The sequence below is a fragment of the Alosa alosa genome, chromosome 11, assembly GCF_017589495.1.
Source record: "Alosa alosa isolate M-15738 ecotype Scorff River chromosome 11, AALO_Geno_1.1, whole genome shotgun sequence".
NCBI classification, from domain to species: Eukaryota; Metazoa; Chordata; class Actinopteri; order Clupeiformes; family Clupeidae; genus Alosa; species Alosa alosa.
This window is the reverse complement of record NC_063199.1, coordinates 6292593-6316337: the sequence shown is the minus strand read 5'-3', so window position 1 is coordinate 6316337 and position 23745 is coordinate 6292593. Positions and strand designations below refer to the sequence as shown.

Here is a 23745-nt window from a genome sequence, read left to right as displayed (position 1 = left end):
TTTTGACTGGTAGTGTATGTGCAACATGCCTTTTGCTGACTGAGATAACGGACTGTCAGGTTGAAAAATTCTGTGGCCTTTCAGTTCTTGGTTGACATCTGTGATTGTGCTCTTTCATGCTTCAGTCCTCCTGTCCTACTTCAGATGTAATAAATGCAAATGTAAGATGCTATATGTAAAATGTATGTATGTAATGCAAATGTAAAATGTTGTATGCTCTTTTCCTTACCGTTTCATTTGGACTTACCAGCTATGGTAGTGATCTAGCTAATGTCTATTCAACTGTTATGTTGATTAAAAGGTGTAATATCAGGTATAGAACATAAAGAAGGGGCAAGTGTCTTACCTGCATTCAGGATCCTTTTCATGCTTCCCACAGTTAATCTGTTCCTACGTCTTCATGCCTGTGGCCTTCATGATGGGTATACCTATAGAAGATGCCTACGTGGTGGCCGAGCTCATTGGTACCAAGCTCTTCCTCAACGAATTCATTGCTTATGAGAAACTATCTGAGTTGAAGAACAACAGGCTCAATGGCTTGACTGCTGAAACCATCTCTGTGAGTAACCACCATTTTTACCTACCCTTTGGAACTGGTCTCATGTTCAAAAGATCTCCCTGAACCGGTCAGTTTCTGTAAAGACAGGTGTTAGTCATTTCTTGAAGAGCTGTGCCATCAGCTCTCTGAAATAATTGATAGCTTCTGGCAGTATGACATAGGTTGTGTTATCCACCATTTACACTACTTCATAGTCTATGGGCTAAGAGGGGTCATCCCCCCCCCACACACACACACACACTACTAGACTTAATATGCAAAAAGTGGTCAATATTGAGCACATTGGGTATCAACACAAAGTATTTGACATGTTATATAATCTAAAGTTCAGTTATGTATTGATTATATAGTATTAGGCCTGAAATACTTTTATTATATAGTATTAGGCCTGAAATAGTCATATATGTGTAGTCGATGGGGTATAATCCATAGGCTAGTAAGGGTCAACCTGCACTACCCACTGCACTACCCACTGAACTTAATGGTATTTTCTTGTAGCCCTGGTCCAAAAGTTTGAGAAAAATCATGTTAACAAGAAATAAACTCATTCCTGCTGTATTTGGTCAAGTCAAGTGAAATTTATTTTTATAGCATATTTAAAAGCAACAGCATTGCACCAAAGTGCTTTACATTTAAAAAAAATATAAGAAAATATTAATAGGCTAAATAATGAAAATAACGGACGAAAAATCTCAAAGATATATCAACAAATGGCCTTTGTATTAATATTAATGGACATAAAAACAAAAATGAAAGAAAATGACAAGGAGTTAAAATAACAGAGAAAAAAATAAAGGGGGAGAGGGGAAAGGGTCAGGGACTGTTAAAAGCTAGGGAGAAGAGGTAGGTATTTAGGTTGGATTTAAAGCTACTGATAGTGGGGCAGGATTTGACATCATCAGGAAGGCTATTCCAGAGCTAGGGAGCATAGACAGAGAAAGCTCTGTCACCTTTAGATTAAAGGAAATCAGAAGGAGCACAAAGAAGACACTGGGAAGATGATCGATGAAGTCTAGGAGGACAGTAAGGAATTAAGAGTTCACAGAGATATTGAGGAGCTAAGCCATTTAAAGCTTTTTAGACAAAAAGCACAATTTTAAAATGATTTCTGTGTTCCACAGGAAGCCAGTGCAGTTTAGCCAATATTTGTGATATGCATAGGGTGATATGTGGTCACGTTTCTTAGATCCAGTTAACAATCTGGCTGCAGCATTTTGGACCAGCTGGAGTCTATTCAGGGTGGATTTAGTTAAACCTACATAAAGTGAGTTGCAGTAACCAAGCCTTGAGGAAATAAAGGCATAGATGGAAAAAGCTGCCCTTGACAACACTATTGACTTGCTTATTAAATATCAAAGAAGAGTCTAGGAAAACACCCAGGTTCTTAACAACACTGTGATGGTTATATTAACAGACAGAGGGCCAAGGGCCTTGCTTACAATGTTGACCGTGCTTGGTGGTCCAAAAAGGATCACTTCTGTTTTATTGTCATTTAGCTGTAAAAATGTTTAATGTCATTGAGACAGAGAAAAAGGTTACTTAATGAGCAGGAATTTTCAGGGGCCACAGGTATGTAAAATTGGGTATAATCTGCGTAGCAGTGGTAACGAATATTGTATTGATTAAGCCCAGGGGAAGCATGTATAAAAGATGATGAGGAAGCATTACCTAAATGCACTGAAAAAGATCTATCAGTTAGATAAGATCTGAACCAATTTTACACAGTAGCTTGCAGACCAACTTCAACTTCTAGGCATATTAAAAGGATCCTGTGGTCAATGGTGTCAAAAGCAGCACTAAAATCCAGGAGGGCACAAGAGCCAGAGTCAACAGAGAGCAGTATATCATTATGGACCTTAAGCAAAGCAGACTCTGTGCTATGAAGTGGTCTAAAACCAGATTGAAACTTGTCAATGATATTAGAGGTGTTTAAATAGGAAGAGACCTGTGACAGAACAACTTTTTCTAAAATCTTTGAGAGAAAGGGCAGTTTAGATTTGAGCCTACATTTGTTCAAATCCATGGGATCAAGGCTAGGCTTCTTCAGGAGAGGTTGCACAATAGCATGTTTAAAATGAAAAGGTACCACTCCATTTGCCAGAGAACTGTTAATGGTGCTCAAGACAAATGGGCAAATGGCTGCAAAAACTTCTTTGAAAAGGTGAGATGGAAGAATATCAGAGTGGCAGGAAGAGGGCTTCATATGAGAGACCACAGCTGACAGCTGTGAGGAAGAGACTGGTTGGAACTGTTGGAGGCTGCTAATTACAGACTGATACAAAGCAGGATCAGAATTTGAGGGTGAGATATGAGAGTATATGTTGTCAATTTTGTCAATAAAGAAATTGAGAAACATCTCACAGGTTTCTGTTGTAGCAGGCAGAGACGATATAAGGAGGATTAATGATAGAATGAATTGTGTTAAACAACACTTTAGGTCTGTGACTGTGAGCATTATTATTAATCTACCTTTGCTGCTTTGATTGTGCTTTGATAAGCCTTAAAAGAATCTCTAAATATATCGCAGGAGGCCTGTAGTTTATCTTTTTTCCATTTTCGCTCTGCTTTCCTACAAGCCTTTCTGAGCGAACGGGTAGTGGAATTAAGCCAAGGAGTAGTTGATCTATTGGACTATACTCATTGACCAGAGGTTTAGATGGGCAGCATATGTGGATGTTAATGTCACCCAAGATTAGTAACTTATCAGCACGAAAGGCCATAAAAGACAAGATCAGCAAATTCTTGAATGAAATTACAATTAATTTTTGGTGGTCGGTAAACTAAAGCACAAAGTACATAAGTGTTCATCTTAAACAGTTGTAGTTCAAAAGTAGAAAACAAATCAGTTGGTACAATTCAAAAACAAACAAAAAAATAGACATTTTGAGATGAAGTCACCAGTTGCTTACATAAAGTGGTCAACATTAACTAAGTTAGGTGAAACTATACACAGTGCTTGAAATGTAATATAGTCTAGAGATAATTGTGTACAATAGCATGTTTAAAATGAAAAGGTACCACTCCATTTGCCAGAGAATCATGCATTATATACAGTAGCCTATTAAATACCATGTACTATTGTCCCACACCCTAAAGAGGCACAGAAGGATGTCACCAGAATCTGTCATGGTGGCTACAACAAGGTTCAATAAAGGCAAACATATTGATGTTTCCCAAGGTATACATACATATATGCAGTATATGTGCTTTCCACCTTGTATCCAAAGATATTATGTTTTGCAAATTAATAGATATGATTTGCCACAGAAAGACTCTGTTGTTTGGAGATGCATGAAGAGTGCTGGACATTGAAAGAATAGTGGCTCTTCAATTCTTTTTGTAACTAATCATAATTTTGCCATGTCTTACCTTTTGTTTGCATTTGCATCTGCCAAACAGTCTATGTAGGTCATAATGTGCAATCTTTCCATGTTGTTACAGATCAGGTCAGAAACTATTTGCACCTATGCACTGTGTGGCTTTGCCAACTTCAGTTCACTTGGGATTGTCATCGGGGGCTTGTGTGAGTATCACTGTAGAAGCCATTTTGGCTCCCACACTCCAGTGTCTATATATGTAATGATAAAGGATTTACATAGTTCACGTGTTTCACTGCAGCGTCCATCTGTCCTGCACGAAAGAATGACATTTCCAGGCTTGTGATGAGAGCTCTCCTAACTGGTACCTGTGTGTCTCTCATCAATGCATGTATTGCAGGTAAGAATTGCTCCATGTACTTGTATGCACAGTAACCGTCTTAAGACCAAAGCCTGTTTGTGACTCAGTTTGACTCACAACGCATGGCTCTGATAAAACCAAAAGTTTTTAGTGTGTTCCAACACTGATAAGATGGCCATACTCACCTGCACCATAAGTTACTTTAGGCTAGAAGGTTCATCTTAAAGAATCTTGTAAATACACAAGATTGGAGTGCTCAGCCCTAAACCCCTCCTATAAATACGGGTGGCTGTAAAAGTACACTTACTCTCTGACAATGATTGTGCATGGTCATCTTATCCAGGACTCCTCTTTGTACCTCCTCTGAACTGTGTGGAGTATTTTGAGACCTCTGTTTTTGAGATCACTGACCCCAACATCAAAGGTTGCTGTTCTGACCTTTTCAATAGGTGAGTTTACCTCTTTATCCACCTTTGAGGGAGAACATGGTAGGGGGGCCTTGACCTAGGTACTGGCAATGTTTTCCCTTTAACCTCTAAGGTTACTTACCCCTCGTCTCTTAACGGCCTTCATTGCAGTGCGGTGATCAACGGGACCATATCATTTGAGGGTATCTGGAGTCAGGTGACAAACGCCACCATCTACTTTAACAAATGCTGTAGTCTCTACAATGGGACCATGTGCTAGTAAACTTTTCAAAGGTGTTTTTCTTTGACCCAGGACGAGGAAGGGTCATAGTGTGTATTTGTATACGTGTTGCAGGAATGTATTGGATATGGAGTGGCATGTGACATCAAGATACCGTGCACATGTTCAGTCCTCTGATACTGTGCATGTTACTGTTTTCATGCTAAATGCCAATTTATCAAACTGTAAGAGACAATTCACTTTTGAATATATATATATATATCAATTGTAAATTAGTGAACAGAATTGCACAATAAGCTGAGAAACTATTAGTCAAGATCTTTTGTTAAATGTTAAATATGCGTTTGTATATATTACTTTTTAAGAATTGTAAAAAAATCATTATTTACATTTATGATATCAATAAAAATGTACATGCCATTTTCTAAATTATATTATTTTGTTCAAGGTATAACATTGCATACATTTATGGCAGAATGGACTCTTTTTATTTATACTGTACATTTTTATTTTATAAAAACAATTGACACAAAAGCACCACCCACTTACCCATCACACAGGATCACAAAGAACTCTTACTATTATTCTTTCTTTTTATTTCTATCTTCCTCTCTGTTTCTCACAAACACACATGCACACAGATAAGACACACACAAACACACACACACTCACTCAAACCCTCAAATTCATGCTTTCACTCTCTCTCACACACACACATACACAGATAAACTGAGACACATACATTCTGTATTATGAAATGATCACTGCTGAACAGTTATGTGACACACCAGGCAATGCATCATCTCTTTTGAATCAATCTTCTACAGAAACCCATCTAGTTTTTTAAGCTGTGTCATTCATAATGATATAATTCACAATAGCTCATCGGAAACACAAACGTATGGATAATTGTGATGTCTCAGCAGACAAAAAGTTTTTGTGGGATGGGAGTTCACAAAGGATTTGAATGTTGAAACACTTGACACCTGTTTTGAATATACTACATGTGCAGTATATTCACAAGTGAAAAGGTACCAAATGTATCAATCAGTGCCTTTATTCAGATATTGTACAGTATATGCTGTATACATACTACATATGTATATACAGATATACGCTACAGTATGTATTATTTATTTGATTTATTTAAGGGTGTGTGCATTGTGTTGTGAGCGGACCCTGGCTAACTCAATTTGTAAAAAAAAAAAAAAACTTTTAAAACTTCCCTTTAGGACAAAACAACAAATCAAACTGTGATCATTCCATGGCTGTGCTATGGATGTGGGACAGCCAAAAATAGTTCCTAGGTTCACCAAGATGTTCACAGCAGCTTTTGTTCAATCATATGACTACAAGCAGTTTTCTTATCACACTCTCCACTGAGTCGTCATGATAAGGCAGCATCAGGCTGCCTAATGACACAATTGAAAGAAAAAAAAACATTGTAAAATTTATATCAATACTGAGTAACACAAAGAAGAAATATGTGCCATTTTTAAGAATCTTATGCACGTTGGTTTTAAGGCACCAGATATCAACCTCAAGAGATAACATTGCCCTTCCTGTAATGCACAGGAGATCAAACCATCTCTGTACAGTCAGAAACGCACAGGAGATCAAACCATCTCTGTACAGTCAGAAACGCACAGGAGATCAAACCATCTCTGTACTGTCAGTAACGCACAGGAGATCAAACCATCTCTGTAGAGATCAAACCATCTCTGTACTGTCAGTAACGCACAGGAGATCAAACCATCTCTGTACTGTCAGTAATGGAATAAACTACAGCCTGAGCAGCAGAAAAAAACAAACAAAAAAAACCCAGCAACTTCCCAGATAACGACTGACAGGCCGCCACACAAGCACAGTAATGTATCACCTCTCTCATTATATCACAGATGTGCAAAAGCCCTCCCCTGTGCCGGTTGTGATTGTACCTCACTATTTTTTTAAGCTCTGGCATATTACAAGTCAAAATGAAAAAAAAAAAGTGTTTTTGAAAAAATATATTTATATATGTATATTTCGCCCATCCATTGCCATCTGCGCTGTGCTGCTACATTTTGACATCTCAGGAGAGTGTGTTCAGAACCTTGTGCTCTGTCCCTGTGAACGGCCTCTGTGTGCTTCACAGAGATGGGGAGTGGGGAGTGGGTGGGGCACACTTCGCTGGATGGCAATCGATAGTCTGCATAGCAATTCACAGTAGAACTTGTATAAGGGGTGGCAACGGTTGTTGACCCTCCTCTCACTCTTTATAATAGCCATCTCTTATTTACTTGTCTTTTCAAGATGGAAAGTCACACAGAGTGTCCATCATATTTTAAGTCAAGGCCACAGTTGTGTGCAAACACCAGCATCTGGCTTGCACCAATCTAGATATACAGTAGACGTCTGATGTTAAAACAGGACTAGGTAATCGTTTTAAGTCTAAGCAATTTTTTGCCTTTGTGGCTTTCCCCCTCACTGGCTTCCGTTACATCTCTACCTCAATCTGACCACTTTGGGGATTTCCACAGCCTTGTGTTTGGTGGAGGCGGCTGAACCATCGCCCGCCTCCCCGGCCTTCCTGACCACCTTCGGGCTGGATGTTATCCTTCTGACAGTCTGGGGACTGCCCGTCCCTTTTCTCTGCAGCTGTGGGCTGGACGAGCCTGCTTTGCGGTTCAGTAGGGGGCTCCTGGAGCCCTTCATCTTGCTGGGCTGCTGGAGCAGGTCCAAGGGCTTAAGTGGTCGCAGACCCATGAGTCCACAGTAGTAGTTGCACTGGTGCTGCGTGAAGAACTGCTCAAGCACCTTCGGAGAGGATTCCTCTGTGAGACCTTGATAGCTGGAACACAGACATACCTAAGTTAGCTTTGAATCGCAATTTCAAATAGATTTATACTCAAAAGTCTGTGGCAAGTATGGCTCTTTGGTATGAATCCATTCTGAATCCTGTGTTCTGATTTCATGGATGGTCCCAGTGCTCCCTGTCCCTAATCTAATCCCTGTTAAAATTTATCAGTGATACTAACCCTTTAGTCTTGGTGGCAATTCGTATGTTGGTGACTTTCATGTCAACTCCTAAATGAAAACAGAAACAAACCCAAATTAGTCATTAATGAGGCCTAAATTGGCATATCCATATACACTAAATGTATCAAACTACCAAACGCTCTCTGGAACAGGACATTTACCTTCAAGCTGGGTAACCAGCAAGTTGCCGTTTGTCCACTGGTGAATCCAGTGCTGGAATGCGTTGCACTTCTGCTCAACTTCCGAGGTGTTTCTGGTGATCAGGCGGCCGGACGTGTCCATGAAGCAGTACCTATGGTACGTTCCCTTCAGTTCGGCCTCCACAGTGGTGTATGGCACAGTGTTGGCTGGCCGGTACATCAGATGCACAGGATTCACTCTGTGCGTGGAAAGAGATTCATATTAACAGACAAATGGAGAACATCTAATAGTAACACTTTGTCCTTTTGCTCCAACAAGGGACATTTTTAAACATTCACTTCTAATTCAAGGCAGAGACTCAAACTAAGTCATAAATTAAGAGTACGTCAGGATTAGCCAAGCACTCTCCTTCTTGGAAGTATGTGGCAATCAACCCAATAAAAGTGTTCTGGAAATGTTGACTATGTTACTCACTCTAGTGCGGGGCCAAAGTTTTCAATCACCCTTGCCTCAGCAGCAAAGATTTTGCAGTACTCTCGGATTATGCTCTGCATTCTGCACAACTGCAAAGGACAAAAAAGATCTTGTTTGCTCAGATAATATGAAATCATATCAGCTCTGAGCATACAGTGGTTGAATAAACATGAGATATAAAATCTGACCATGCCCAATGTTGTATAAGTATAACTGCCAAGGAAAGAGACACCACCCTAAGAGAATTATTGTAATGAGTCACGTATGGACAATAAATCTTGGGATAAGTCTTACAAAAATCTGTGTTTGCTTTATGGCATGCCAGTGCACAGTAATAAGATATAAGAATTCCCCTTTTGGTCAATATTCCATGCACTGCGTGCCCATTTAGTGCAAAGGGAATACCCAATTTGTCAAAAAAAAAAAAAAAAAAAAAAAGGGTCATGGTCCTACCTACGACAACAACGTTACACAGTGAAACAACAGGCCATTCTCCTTATTGAAAGCCAGGGTGGCATCAAAATAAGTTTGAAGCCACTATTTCAGGGTAAAAGAACGACATCATGTTGGTTCAAAGACAATAAAAACATCAGTGACAAAGTAACACACACCTGCTTGGTAGTCTCCAGGTTCTTCTCGATGAGTTGGCTCTCTTCTTTGGTCCCGTACGCGATGAAATTGCGCACCTTCGTGATGCAGGTACTCCCTGACTCGAATATAGGGTCCATTCCATAGATGACCTTGACCCGACAGGCCTTGTGGGTGAAGCCCTCTCCAAGGTGCATCTCCTCGGTCATGATGCGGCCAAAAAACTTGTCTCCCCAGCCACCGGGATCTGCCAGGCCTTTGGTGAAGAGCAGTGGGGTCATCTCAATCTCTTCCCCAACTGCAGAGGCAGAGGACACAGGAGATGTTATAAGTCTGTTTTGACAAGATCTGAGACTCTTATTAAGCACCGTAGACCCTTCCTTACCTTCTAATTCATCCCGCAAGAGAAACTCTGCCAGAACTGCATAATAGAAAATAATTGAGAGATTAAGCACTGGTAAGCAAAAGAGAATATCAGCTAATACAAATATATGGAAACAGCAATCTGGATACTAAATGAGAGCACTTTATGGTCTTTTCAGTGCAATGAGTGAAGTCATGTATACTATGGGAATGAATTCTGAATTTAAAGGCATCCTATGCAGGGTTTTAACCTTAATGTAACAGTTGTAACAGCTTCAAAGTAATTTTGATGGTAAACAAACTAGCCTAGCCGTCTACAGAGAACCAACCTTGCAACTTGCTCTCAGCTGACCAGGAGAATGCCGAATTGGTTCAGGGCAATTGTGCAATAGCCTACTACTTGTATGAAATTGTGTAATATGACCTTGTCAGTCAACATGGCTCAGAAAATATCTTTGCTAGTTTGTAAACAAATCCACAAAAATAAAAGAAAGAACCCTGAAACGGCACTGGATACCTTTAAACATAACATCAGGACATCAGGATTTCACAAACAAACAAAACACGTGTAGCAAAATAGGACAATGTGACGGCAACACAAATCATTTGATGAATCTGAATTACTGTCAGTGCTGAGCAGGAAGTCGGTGGTGTCTGTGCCGAACTCGTTCTTGATGGTGCAAGCAAACACCCCACAGTCTCTGTTGGATGCCTGGACGATAGCCAATGCCACTTGGCTCTCATCTCCAGCACTAGGGAAGGGGAAAAAACATGGCAGCAACTTACCACAAGAGGGAGCTGCAATATAGTAAAGTTACATGGTTTAGTAACACAGCAATGGTATGGTGCATGTGTATTGTGTATGTATACATACATCCCTGCATCATGTATGTGTGAGTAAGAGAAGAAAAACGACAAAGTTTGATGAGTCAAACTTACATTGGTGCAGCATTTGTCTTTTTCTCTATCTTTCTCTTTCCTTTACACTCTCTTTCCCTCAGCCTCTCCCTCCTTCTCCCCCTCTCCGCCACGCGACCGTGCCAGCGTGATGGGAGTCGCTTCTCTGACGCAGAAGCCGGTGACACAGAATTAGACTTTAACGTTCTCTGGCGATGGCGAAATCAGCATCAGCTTACACTCTCTCTCCCTGTCTGGCCAGTGTCACCTCATTGAGTCACAGCTGCAGGGCCCATGGTCACAAGGCCTGGATAACTCTCAGGCAAGAATGAGACAGCAACATGGCTCCGGGATATTCCAAACGTTATAATTATATCCTGTTGATCTTCATCACATTTTACATTTTTATACATAGTGTCTGCTTAGTTGGGCATTCACTCCACACGCTAATACCTTGACCAGTCAACTTACACGGGTGGAGGCATTGCCTTTTTTATTTAGAGGACAACTGACAGTTTGTTTCAAAGGTGGAGGGCATGTGGTTGCTAAATCCACTCTGAGGGCTAGGGGGTGTGGGTAGGGGTGTGTGTCACTGGCCTGGCTTCCTGACACATGCCTGGGGGTTAGGACCTGCAAGGCCACGTGGGGATTTACCTTCTTTTCACCTCCAGCAGTTCTACCTCGTCCCGGTACCACGTGATGGTTGAGTCGCTGAGGACGTTGAAGAACTGGCACCACAGCTTCAAGTGTCCAGTGGCATCTGAGAAGGGCTCTCCCCTGATCTTGCGAATAACCTGAGGAGCTGGTGAGAGACATTGAAGAGAAGGGGGGGGGAGGGGGGTGAGGTTGGGTTGGGCCAGAGTGGGGAGCGTTTGCAGGGTGTACCCCGACATGAGCAACAAGGTAAAGATATACTGTATACTTTCTAACGTTACCACTTCCACTCTGTCTAGCTTCTGTATTCATTCCTCCCGGTGCTGCAGCTACAGTGACTGTGCAGACAGCTGCTGCCTCAGTGTCTCGTGAACATCATCAGGGGCTCTTAAGGATAATGTTGAATTAACATACTTGTAAGAGATGTAAGAGCAAACTAGACCCTGCAGAAACAACTTCTTTAGCATTTTAATACAAAAATAAATCTGTTTACTCTTGGATACTGTAGGCATACAAATAGTGGAAGTGGTTATAATTCAGCACTTTTCATAATGCTGTCTAACACTGTCTGGTTGTCTTGAGTGCCTCAGGTGCCCCAGATAGCATTCATAATTAGATATAGAGGACGCAGCACACATGCCTGTGTTAGTAGCAAGGTGCTAACAACAACAGGGCCACAGGCTAAATTCTTTAGGAGCATAGCATGAACATAAAATGAACACCTTACTTGAACTGCAAGTCATATAGGAAGTGAGTGTGTGACAAATGAATACCGGTAAATAGTGTAAATATGGATATAGGGGTATAATGAAGGGAATGGGAGTTCAATAGAAGTTATGCTTTCTGTTGACGTTTTGTTACATTTCATACCTTTGAAGGGATCCAGCTTCTCAGCAGGTTTGGCTTCAGTCTTGACTGGTTCTGGTTCTTCTGGAGTCTCCTGCACTTTGGGGACCTCCAGGGTGGCCTTTCTGCGACTCAGTAAGGGCGACCGCCTCTCCATTGGCGGGGTCTGTTGTCCAGGGTGGGCCTGAAGGAATGCTGCTCTCCTAGCCTGACTGGGCGACATGTAAGGAGCCTCTCTCTTTCCCTGGGCGTCAGGTGACGCCGCACTGTCAGCCTCCTCCGCTTTGCTTTTGGAGAGGAAGATCTTGCGTCTGGCCCCCAAGGCCAGCTCCTCAGGGGTGGCGGCGGGGATGGGCGACGGGCTATCTTTCCGCCGCACCTTGGGGCTGCTCTCGCAGCTCAGGACAGACGAGGGCGTGCTTCCTCCACTGTTCTCCTCACCTCGCCCCTCCGTGTCCACTGTTATGGCTGGTATGGACGTCACCGTAGGGCTGTCCGTCCCGAAGAGACCCTTCGCCATCAAGCGCCGCAGGCTCGAGGGGCTCATCATGGGAGGCAACTGGGCGGTCACACCAAACTTCTCTACAACTTGTTTATCTTTCTTAAGCCTGTCCACACTGACATCGGCCTCTTTGGGCACGTCCATCTTATCTGTGTCAGAGATGCTGATTTGTGGTGTTTTGGCCTGGACAGTGGGAACAGGAAATATGGGCTCAGCCTCTGCAGGCTTTAGGGCGTTCAGTGGTGGTGCAGACACGCTTTCAGTCCGGGTCTGGTCTTTGGCATTGGAGACCTTCTCTGGAACTGCCACATAGTTCTCCTGATCAATGTTATTCTTCACTCCCCACAGAATTGCAGTCAAAGACTCCATCTCCTTCCCTTGCTTATCATTATTAACATTGATCATTTCAGGGCTGTTATCAGCACATGTAATTGCTATGGGTGGTGGCACAAATGCTGGCTTTTTAGGAGGCTCTTCTTGTGGGGCAGTGGTTGAAGCAACATGGACAGTATTATCTCGTGCTTCATGTGAACTTGGCGTGACACTATCTGTTTTTGCATGGGTGATGATGGGAATGGAGGAGGAGTCTAATTTGCTGCTTGTCTCAGCATGCTCTGTCTCTTTCTCCAAGCTCATCCTTTTACTCTCATGAGGTTGCACAACTTCCTGCATGCCTCTCATAGGAGGGAGGACGCCTGCGTTTCCTGAGCTTTCTGGTGTGGGTGGAACCCCTACAGCCGTGGAAACAACCGTCGCACTGGGCTCAACTATCATCGGGTCTGATAACTGAGTTGCATCACCCTGCAATCCAGCCAAATGACGCGTTACCACAACAACTGGCTTTGTCTCCTCGGGTTCGGTTATCAGAATATTGATTGAAGGCATATTTACAGGTTGTTGGTCCTGTGTTTCCTCATTAGCACTGATCTTTATAACAGGGACGGTAGTCAGTGGTGAACAAGGAACTTCAACATCAGGGACATTTCCTTCACTTAGTGTTTCCTCACTGATTGTTGAAGTGTCCTCTGGTAAACTGAGAACCTTTCTATCTTCTTTAGTTTGCAGCTCTGAGGCTGGAGGAATTATGTCGGCCGTTGTCACCAGATAGTCTGACCCCTCAGTGGCCTCCTCAGTGCACACTTCTGTCTCCATTTCTTCCACTTCCACCTTACTCTCAGTTGGAGAACTTACCAACTTCTGACCCTCAACAGCTCTACTTACATCCTTGCTAAGCTCTGCACTTGCCGCTGTCACCATCTCCTCTGAATTCCCTAGTGCATCACCCAATGGAGGAGATCCACTGGAGACCTCCAACAGATCGCTTTTAGAATCAGAGATCTTTTCTTGAAATATCATCTCCACTTGTAACTTTTTCTCTGGCCCACTTGCTTCTGTTACCTTTTTTTCACTTTCCTCTATCTTCTCCTCAACTGCAGTAGATTCCTCCTCTTTTGTAGTTGTACAGATTTCTGAGACACTTCCTGTTATGGCAGTGTCGACATGTAACTCCTCTGACTCACTTGGCTCAGGTCCCTCTCCTGCAGGCAAGGTTGTGTCTGTTCGCTGGACTGTGAACTCACATTCCACCACAGCTTCATTCACACGCATTTCCTCCTTTTTCTCCGGTTCTGTTGCAATGGGAAGATCTGATATGGTCCCATGACTGTCTGTGCTCTCCAGGTTTACTGCCACCTGATCTGTCATGGAGGGCCCTGGGGTCTGCCCAGAGTGCCGGGAGGGGCCCTGTAAACTGAGCATATCTCCGCCGTCTCCTGTGACAGGTTCTATGAAAAATGCCTGATCTTCTTTATCACGCACCAGGACAGCTGTGGCATTCCCCTCCTGGACAGGACTCTCATACCTGCCTGATTGCACCGTCTGGTCATCTTTAGCCTGGGGGATACAAATAAGCAAGTACAAATGTTCAGAACAAAATGTAAACACATCAATGCTGCTTTGAACACCAGGAATACCTTTGTCGACTAAAAATACGACAGCGTTGTGTTGTGGATCATAATAAAGAATCACTGATGAACAGATGGTGTGTCATGATATTGCATCATTTTATACTCAAGGATACACAGGGCTCCATAATCACCTGGGTTATATTAAACACCATGTTTGTAACCGCCTCAAGGTTATCAGAGTAATTAATAATCATAGATCATAGATGCAGAGCTACAGCCCATGGGCAGAAAAAAATGACTGTATCATGTCTTTATGATCTGCAATGCATCAGTGTGGAGATAGTAAACCCTTCACCTTTGACCATTCTGAGTAGTTTTTAGCTCAGTGAAAGCTGACCTGAACACCAGTCCTCCAGAGTGTTTTATAAGCGGTGTTGCCCAGCAATAACTTACACTGATGAAATCATTTAAAACATTTAGTGTTACAAATATGCCTAGGCACTCAAATTGGCTTGCATTCTTTGTGGTTTTTAAACTTTTTTGTAATGTGATGGGTTTGTCATAGAAACATGAACATACAATTTTATGAACACTGGCCTGTCCCATGCCAAAACAAGTTAATATTTACAACCTGTCAATATTTTACAACCCCCCTATCAGGTGTAAGCAAAGCTGAACGATGTCACATGTGTGAGTTAAATCTAAATAAAAACAGTGTCTGGAGTTGTTTGTTTTAGTATGGGGTTTCAGGATCTGCACAAAACATTAACAAAACATGGCAATATAGAGAACTTCCTCTTTTTCTATAAAAAAGTAACCCACATGTATACTCTTTCTGTGATCTCTGCCCTGAACAAACAGATGAGGGGACAAAATGTGACAAAAAGTTCACCCTGCAATGGTAGTTATAAAACTAAAGATTAGACTGGAGACAACTGACACTGGGCGAGCTGATTATCAGTAGGATATTTCCCATTCATTCACTTAGCTTCACATCATGGGTTTGGTGTGGCCCAATAGCATCCTGGGTTGGGTTGTGTGGGCAGAACCTATGTGGGCAGTATGCCGTGCCTTGAATTTTGACAGGGTGATTCTGTGTCCCTATGTTACATTTCAGTACTGAATTAATTGAGTATGTTTATTACATTTAGCACTGAACTAAGACTAGGATTTATTTGATTTAAGATTAATTAAAATTATAAAATAAGAAAAAATATGGAAATTTAGAACTATAGGTGTAGTATGTATTAAGAGGGACCTTCATGGACCTTCCTATAGATCTTTTTGAGCAAGTCTTGAGCTTGTCTTGCACTTGCGTAAGATTTACGTAATATTTCCCAACGTGTTTAATGCCTTCAAACTCTACTTATGACATGATACAGTTATATAACAAAACAGTATACTCTGGTATGAGACATGAGATACATTGTATATATACATTGACGATGGATATTTCAGCTGACTTGCCGCCCTGAGACTATATATCAGGACAGCCTCAATCAGAGTTCCCACACCCGACACTCCATGTGAGAGGTAACGCTCAGGCGGACAAGTGACAGACTGAAGAGCGTCTTAGATAGAGAACGCACAGGACCCTCTCAATGCCTCTTTGTATGGCAAGGCTGCCGTCCAAGCTGATGAACAGATTTATTTTAAGACACAGGGAGTAGCTAGGAATCTGGACAATGTAAATTAGTTTCATAGCCATGCACAGACTTGTCTCCCAGAGTTTCTGCAATCTACTGACCACCACACATTATCAGCACAAACTCCTTGACCCAAGAAATACGGATCAAAATAGATCTATATGTGACCATTGCAAATCCCTTGCTGCCTGCTATGCCTCAGTCCAGAGACATGTCTATAAATGTGTTTTTACAACAGTACATGTTTCCTCTAATCTCCACTGGCAATGGAGCTGTCTCCTAACACAATGTGGAACCTGAGAGGACAATTGGTAGGTGATTACATGTCTGCCTGGGGGTATGGGAGTGAGCCCACGGATGTGGGCAGGTAGCCTGGTCCTCCCCCACTGCATTGTGTGGAATGACGCACTGAAACACATGCCCTCACCAGTCGAGATATGAAACGCAGCCAGACTGACTCATGCTCCCCCTCCTTTGGCTGAGAGGTCTCTTAAAGGGCCAGCAAGTTAATTCAAAACCCTGGGAAAATACTTTTAAGCAGCTTTGTGGAGCTTACCAAATATATTTCTCTGATTTTTTTCATATTGCTTTCCAGTTATGATTAGATTACAAATAATTCAAGCAATTATAATTATATCAGACTATTGTTAGAATTATAACATTCAGTATTTTCAAACTTATTTGTTGCTGTATTCCCCCTTCAAATCTAAACTCTGAATCTAGACTACAAGGTATCTATATCTTTATATAGGCTTTTTTCGTCCACCACCAATAAAATACAAACACACAGATATACACACATGAATGCTCAAAGATTCGGATTGGTCAAGCTTATTTTCCCTGTGCTCTGGAATAGCCTAAGCTATAGTGTGTGTTTAGGAGACATATTTGGTGTCGTCTTGGCCTGGCCCTAGTGGAATCAAACTGAAGTTTTGTCACAGAAATGTACCATCTATTAATAGGCATCACTGGCTACACGGCAGGGCTCACTCTCTCTCTCTTATTTTACTTGTGTTAAAGTTGCACATCAGCTGTAAAGGGCTCACCTTTCTCTTTTATGGAGGCTGTAGTCTCCATTGCCCAAATGTTCAGGTGATCTTACGTGGAGGTTGCTACACTGTACAACTGTGACAAATAAGCTGCTTACTGATAACCTAAGGCTGCACAATTAATTAATTTTTAAATTGAAAACGCAATTTGAACTAGTGCAATTAATTGTCCAGCTCGCAACTCTGTCCCAATGGGTAATCTGGACACAATCATGTTTGCATCATTATCCATGTGTGACAGACAGTGAAGCTCACCTAACAGGAGTGCTGTGCTTCTCATGCACTAGGCACGCTCACCAATCAGAAGTGGGCCAACGAAATTTGAAATATTGACTTTCAAAAATTATATCAGAAATCAAATTGCAATCTGTCAGAAAAATTGCAATTAGATATTTTCCCCTGAATTGTGCAGCCCTTGGTGTTACCGATTTGCCCTTATTGTAATATAACTAATGTCAACTGTGAATGTGCAAGGCTTGCACCATTCATTGCTGTGCCAGGAAAGGTGTTGATGAAGCTATGATTCATGTTTTAAAACTGTTTATCCGACTGCGGTTACAGGCAAGCTGGGTATGACCCATATATGATTGCGTAGACCTTGAGTTTTAGAAAAGCGCTATACAAGTGTAATTTATTATTATTATGATGATGGCCCATTTATAGTTTGGGCAGGTCAAGCTGACCATCCTCATCTCCCACAAATAAAAAAATGAAGGCCAAGATGTTGAAATGACATCCTTGTTCAGGTAGAGGTGGTGTGCAATGTGCAATGGAGGCAATAGTTACCATTTAGCTGAATTTAATAGGCTGAAATGGACTGATGGTTCAACTGGCATTTCAATGGTTTTCAAATGGTGTTTTAAATCAAAAGACATTCTCTTTCTCTCTCTCTCTCTCTCTCTCTCTCTCTCAGAGCAGCTGCTGGACAAAAAAAAAAAAAAAGAAGACCTACTCACCTGAGGTGTAGGCAGACTTGGAGGTGCAGGCTGAGGTGTAGGTGGACTTGAAGGAGCAGGCTGAGGTGTAGGTGGACTTGGAGGTGCAGGCTGAGGTAGAGGTGGACTTGGAGATGCAGGCTGATGTGTAGGTGGACTTGGAGGAGCAGGCTGAGGTAGAGGTGGACTTGGAGATGCAGGCTGAGGTGTAGATGGACTTGGAGATGCAGGCTCCTCCTTGGCACTAGGGCCCACCTCGTCCTCCTTGGCCATCACATGCTCCTCTGTGGATGCCTCTGGTGGTATTTGGGGAGCTAGGGAGTGTTCCACTGTGTTTATCTCTGTTATTCCATAGCCGTTGTGCATCCTCAAGCTTTTTGGCAACTGTGGACTCCTTGAACCCTCAGCGATGTCCTTCACTGTTTGATCATTTGTGTTAATGGGTTGTTTGTCGACCTCCATTGCTGTGGCTTGTTCAGTGGGTGGATTGTAAGGATATGGATCTGGGGGTGCTGGAGGGTAGTCTCTGTCCCAGCTAGTCTCCTCAGGGGCCTCTTCCAACTTATTCTTGCCCCTCCCGAAGAAAATGTCCTTCAAAGAAGTTAGCACAGTGCTTAGAGCAGACTTCTGTTGGGGGTCCGAATTTGATTTCTTTGCTGATTGCTTGGATTCTGCTTTGCCAGCGGTTTTCTTGGCTTCCTCCATCTGGTTGGCCCTCTCCATCTCTTTGGCCCGTTCTCTTTCTTTCTCTCTTTGTCTTAGTTCCTCCTTTTTTTGTAAACGTTCTCTTTCTTTCTCTCTCTCCTTTTTGCATTGTCTCTCTTTCTCGCGTTCTCTCTCCTTTTCATGTTGTTTCTCTTTCTCACGTTCTCTTTCATTCTCATGTTCAATTTCTTTTTCTTTCTCTTGTTGAGCTTGTTTTTCTTTCTCGTGTTGAGCTGCCACCTCCATGGGTGTCTGTGCCGGCACCGAGCTTTGTTTGTCATCGGTAGCCTGGGACTGTACTGACTGTGACAGGTACTGCGCCAGGCTCATGTCCTCCTCATTTGTATGATTCTCATTTCCGAGGACAGAATCTGTTTGGCCACTGTCGACCATTCCCTCATCAAAACCATTGGAAATCCTGATCTTCTTTTTCGCCAGTTTCTCTTTATTGGGCACCTTCACGGTGACAATCTCCACCGAGTTAGAAACATGATTGGCCCCCTGGTTGCCATTCTCTTGCACCACGTTTGAATCCACCACGGTCTCCATGGCTTCTCCGTTGGTCTCCTCAGCAGGCGTCTCCGCTGGCACAGCCTCCATGCTTTCCTCGGCCGTCTCCTCAGCTTCCTGGACCGAATCGGAGGAGTTGAGTGAGTCGGGTGTCCGGCGCTTCCTCATGATACGGTCCTGCGTGAGGATGTTTTGCTGCTCCTGCTGCGCGTTCTCTCTCTCGCGCCGGCGGCCCTCATCCATCTCCCTCCGCTTCAGCTCTGCCTTCTGTTTCAGCTTGGAGAAGAAGCGCTGGTGGATCTTGTACTCGCTCATGTCTCCCACCTCCAGCACACCAGAGCAGGACACGATCCCTTTACTGTTGCGAGCGGACGCCTGGTAGATGGCCGCGTCGTCCACCGTGCACCTGCAAACAAGCAGACAGACAAAGGACAGACAGAGGGAGCAGGGTTGACTATTTATCTGTAATTTAATTTCCTGGACTCCAGCTGACCCTCATTTAGATCTGGCTCAGAGTAGGAACCCAATGCCTGATCTGGACCATATGAGAGCCAGAGAGAGTCACTAGCAATGGCACCTCTCTAGTGTGATTCATGTAGAAGGCAGAGAACAACACTGGCTTCAATACTGAGGCAGGACAATATGTCTGCATTGCATTCAGTTCAATGAACAGAACTTTGATTACCAGATGTACTAGGCACTTCAACAATTCATGTTTGGTGAAGGTTTGATTTCACTTAAGGTGACAGGAAGACTTAAGGAAGATTTAAGATTTAAGAATTTAATGTTGATGAATAGGATATCTTGGTACTTACTTATAAATATGGAGCGTATGTGTTTTTCCATTGCGGAAGATTTCATACTTCGGAAGGCCGCAGTACCTGTCCAGTTCCACATCATCCCTATACCAGGTGAGCTCTGGGGCTGGATTACCTGGGTTAAGGTGGACCAATTACATTTACATTTACATTACTGAAACCAGCGTACAACCGACAGCAGCACAGTTAGCTCTAAATCTCAAACTGATGAATTTCAGTAATATATTCATATTGTAAGATCATTCATATTATAAGATCTGTACACAAAACATAGTGAGTGGTTGGTGGGGTGCTAACAGTTAAGGATCTGGGCCACCAATAGACCACTAGAAGGTTGTGAGTTCAACCAACGGTGAGCTTTCACCGTTGTGCCCCTGAGCAAGGCACTTAACCCCAAGTTGCTCTGGTTGTACACTCCCTGTGGTTAGTTCACTGTAAGTCGCTCTGGATAAAAGCATAAACGACAAATAATGTAGTGTAGTGAACAATGAAAATGTTGCTCTGAGCACTGTCTGAATGTAGAGCCTTTATCATATCATTGTTTCCATGTCAAAAATATATGACCACCTCTAATTTTTCATTATTTTCTGCCACCAAGTTTTAGCCTTAACCCTTTAGTTACCTTGCAAGTCATAGTCATCTGTCACTGAATGTCTCAAACACATAGCTCAGCCATGCATCACGTTGATAAAACAGTGAGTGTTTCAGCCTGTTGCATCATTAGCTTGTGCATGCTCACCACAAAGGCTGCAGAGAGTACATACCAGCCCCTACTAAGTGCTTGCTGACAGAAAAGAGAACATTTATGTCTCCCTACATGGGCTCCAACTTCTCAACCAAGTCCTCCATCTATGTTTCGTCACTTCTTTCCCTTTCTTTAAAGACTGTCAAGCCTTTCTCTCACATATTTTTATACCCTTTACAAAAGATATTCAATCGCAAACAAAAAATGTACATGCACAACCCCCCAGGTACCTGTTACTATGCAGGTGAATTTTACGTTGCAAGACTCGGACACCGCTTTGGATTTTATGGTTGTCTCAAAACATGGTTGTGTTTCCTCAGTCAGCTGAGACATCACAGTACAAAATGTACTCCTGGAAAGAGAGGGGGGGAGAGAGAGAGAAAACACCCCTCGGTTGTCCCTTGAGTTGACCTTCAGCAGATTCAAACACCCATCTTACCCCCACTCCTACCCACCCCCTTCCCACCCCAACTCTTGCCATACAAACACAAACATACAGGACACACACACACACAGACACTCACACACACATGCACATACATACTCAAACACAGAGATATACACACATGCACACACACACACACACATACAGGCACGTATACATTTAAAAAAAAAAAGATCCTGTGGCTTTTCTGCTCAGAGTGGCATCAAATGTCAATTAATCAACTCCACGACATCAACAAGACTGTCAGGGCAAACATCAAAGCTGTCTCTCTTTTAGTATTATTGTTATTATTATTGTTGCTGATGCTAGGAGATTCACAGAGGGGAAGACGAAGCTTTGGAGATGGTTAATTATTATGGCAGTGTAGGACAGAAAAAAACATTTTCCTATAACTCACTGTTCCCAATGGATATTGAGTCTTTGGTGAAGCAAGAAATTGCAGTCAATCACAATAATGTATGAATGCAAAAACAAACATAGAGACTATTGGCACAAAATTGCAGGTAAACTGTTTAGTTAAGAGCAGGTTTGTGTGTTTTTTTTTTAATTGTGCTGTCAATTACTAGAAAATATGTCAATCGCCAGGTTTCATAGTTAGGAGGAGTGGATCATATTAGTCTGGGATGGGATATTGTAAAAGTATGCTTTAACGTTACCTCGTTGGCCTGTAGTGAGAGTACCTGTGACGTGAATAGCTATTCAGGGAAGAGGCAAATCAAGAGGCAGCTTATCACACAAACCAGTGACTTGATTTCACTAACACATCCATGATGGCGGCATGTCATTCAAGCTTTGTATGAAACAGTTTTTGTAAAGTTCATATATCAAAATATTTTCTTTTTGAAGGAATCATGTCTTTTATGTTTGCTTTTGTGTTTTTTTAAGAGCATTCTTATTTTAAAAACATAAGAATGGCGTTTTTTTGTAAGCAAGCATGATGCATGGAGTATTTGGTCTTATTTTTCTTTAATATATACTCTAATATTCTAAATTAGCCTATGTTGAAATTCTCACTCCATCCACATCGAGATTTAATATCCAAGACACTGTAAGACCATGGACAAATTTAGAACAAACATAGGCCTACACAAAATCCCTTTTGTCAAAAAAAAAAAAAAAAACACTGCGTCAAAATATATCAGCATCATTGTTTTAGCATAATATTTTGTATAAGTTGTAATAGGTTTTTCTTGTTGTCTATGCCCAAATCTAAACGGTATTTATGAGACTTGACTCACATTGTTTGTTTTACCGTTAATGTAGCCTATTACAATGACACTTATTAACCACAGACGTGCATAATGAACAATGCCATCTAAAGGTCACCTTATGTGCAATTGGGCCAGTCTGAGGAATTGAGAGTAGCTGAACTACCTACCTGTTTTCTGGCCGGACATTGGAGAGGTAGTTGCGGCTTTCTGCGCGGCTACTGGGGGCAGAGTCTTCCTCGTTTAGACTGTTGGATCTCCCATTGCCGGAGTATGAGCGAGTCATAGGCCTCCGAGATGTCATAGTTCACAAAAAAAAAAGATAGGCCCACTGCAACAACACCAACCAAACGTTTAGATCCCAAACGCAGCACCAAAGTCTTTAGGGAGAGGCCGGATATTCTTCTGAACAATAAAAATGTTCTGTGTTAACAAAGTCCCAAATTGATTAAAAGCAATGGGGTTCTCTGCTGGGGTTTCGAGCCAAAGGGAGGTAGTCACTGTAAAAGGGAAATAAAATATACCACTATAATTTCATAGTAAAATGTAGGCCTACATTAATAGTCTACATTCAACTTATCTGAAGTATATTTCTGTTGGTAACTAATGGCTCCTTTTGGAAAACCTGTTGCGCCTGGAGAAAGTTATAAATAGGTGTTGCTGTAAGGCTTAAGTGTTTTCCTTTGGCTACACTAAGGCTGCTCTTGGTGACAAAAAGTATTTTACATTTCTGACGTAGGTCTATTCTCTTAAAAGACACTGACATGGATGATTCCGAATAAAATATTCTGGAGAACTCACCGTCCGAGGGTTTTGCGTTGTCCTCCAGAGGCTGCCGTCCCGGTACCAAGGCACTGCAATTGTCAATCATAGGCAAGCATGTGGTGCTAGCAGGGCCCTATTTTTAGCAGGCCTACAAATAGGCACAAGTGCACATCACATTTTCCGAAACTAGACGTCTGTGCAACAACTTCAGAGGCCAAATCACGAACATTTTACCACCATTATCAAATCACCGACATAGTCTTCCCTGTGTCAAGAAATTCTTTGAGAAACTAAGCCTGTAGGTCTGTACGACCAATAGTTCTATTTAGTAAGGTGTTCGTGTAGGCTGGACTATATGTCAGTATGTCATTAACCTAGGCCTGTTGCTTCATTCGGTGAGCCCTCCTGACAAACGTTGTGAGCACAGTTACCCCATCACTGACAGCACCCCCCCACACACACACACACGTCCCCAGGACAGTCCGGCAGCTTGGCCGTCAGTCTGCATTGCCTCATTTTCCAAACATAAAAAAGCTTCAGTTACACGCAACAAGTTGACAGGGTTATGGTGGTTGTCACTTTCAACAAACACGAGTTGTTGTTCACCAAAAGGTTACCACCACCACCACCAATACGTAAATAAC

The 23745-nt window shown here is 42.3% G+C and overlaps 2 protein-coding genes across 4 annotated transcripts in view; one reads left to right on the top strand and one right to left on the bottom strand.

Moving 5' to 3' along the window:
- Positions 1-5305, top strand: part of slc28a1 (solute carrier family 28 member 1) — a 28420-nt gene extending 23115 nt beyond the window's left edge. The window contains exons 14-18 of the mRNA XM_048257474.1: positions 380-559; positions 4001-4082; positions 4178-4276; positions 4581-4686; positions 4816-5305. Coding sequence (XP_048113431.1) covers positions 380-559; positions 4001-4082; positions 4178-4276; positions 4581-4686; positions 4816-4924 — 576 coding nt within the window. The 3' untranslated portion in view covers positions 4925-5305. The remainder of the gene's footprint in view (positions 1-379; positions 560-4000; positions 4083-4177; positions 4277-4580; positions 4687-4815) is intronic.
- Positions 5306-5350: 45 nt separating this feature from the next.
- alpk3a (alpha-kinase 3a) lies at positions 5351-23539 on the bottom strand. 3 transcript variants are annotated; one of them, XM_048257470.1, is made up of 15 exons: positions 23138-23539; positions 22507-22836; positions 21785-21823; positions 20914-21035; positions 19936-20053; positions 17927-19526; positions 11891-14261; positions 11021-11168; positions 10094-10221; positions 9492-9527; positions 9130-9404; positions 8519-8607; positions 8065-8282; positions 7903-7951; positions 5351-7715 (listed from the first exon to the last, which is right to left on the bottom strand). In XM_048257470.1, the coding sequence occupies exons 2-15, from the start codon at positions 22638-22640 to the stop codon at positions 7370-7372; spliced, it is 5673 nt and encodes a 1890-aa protein (XP_048113427.1). In that variant the 5' UTR covers positions 22641-22836; positions 23138-23539; the 3' UTR covers positions 5351-7369. The 3 variants fall into 3 exon arrangements, with proteins under 3 accessions (XP_048113427.1, XP_048113429.1, XP_048113430.1); XM_048257472.1 differs by having other exon boundaries at positions 21785-21808; XM_048257473.1 differs by lacking the exon at positions 21785-21823.
- Between the last annotated feature and the right edge of the window lie 206 nt (positions 23540-23745).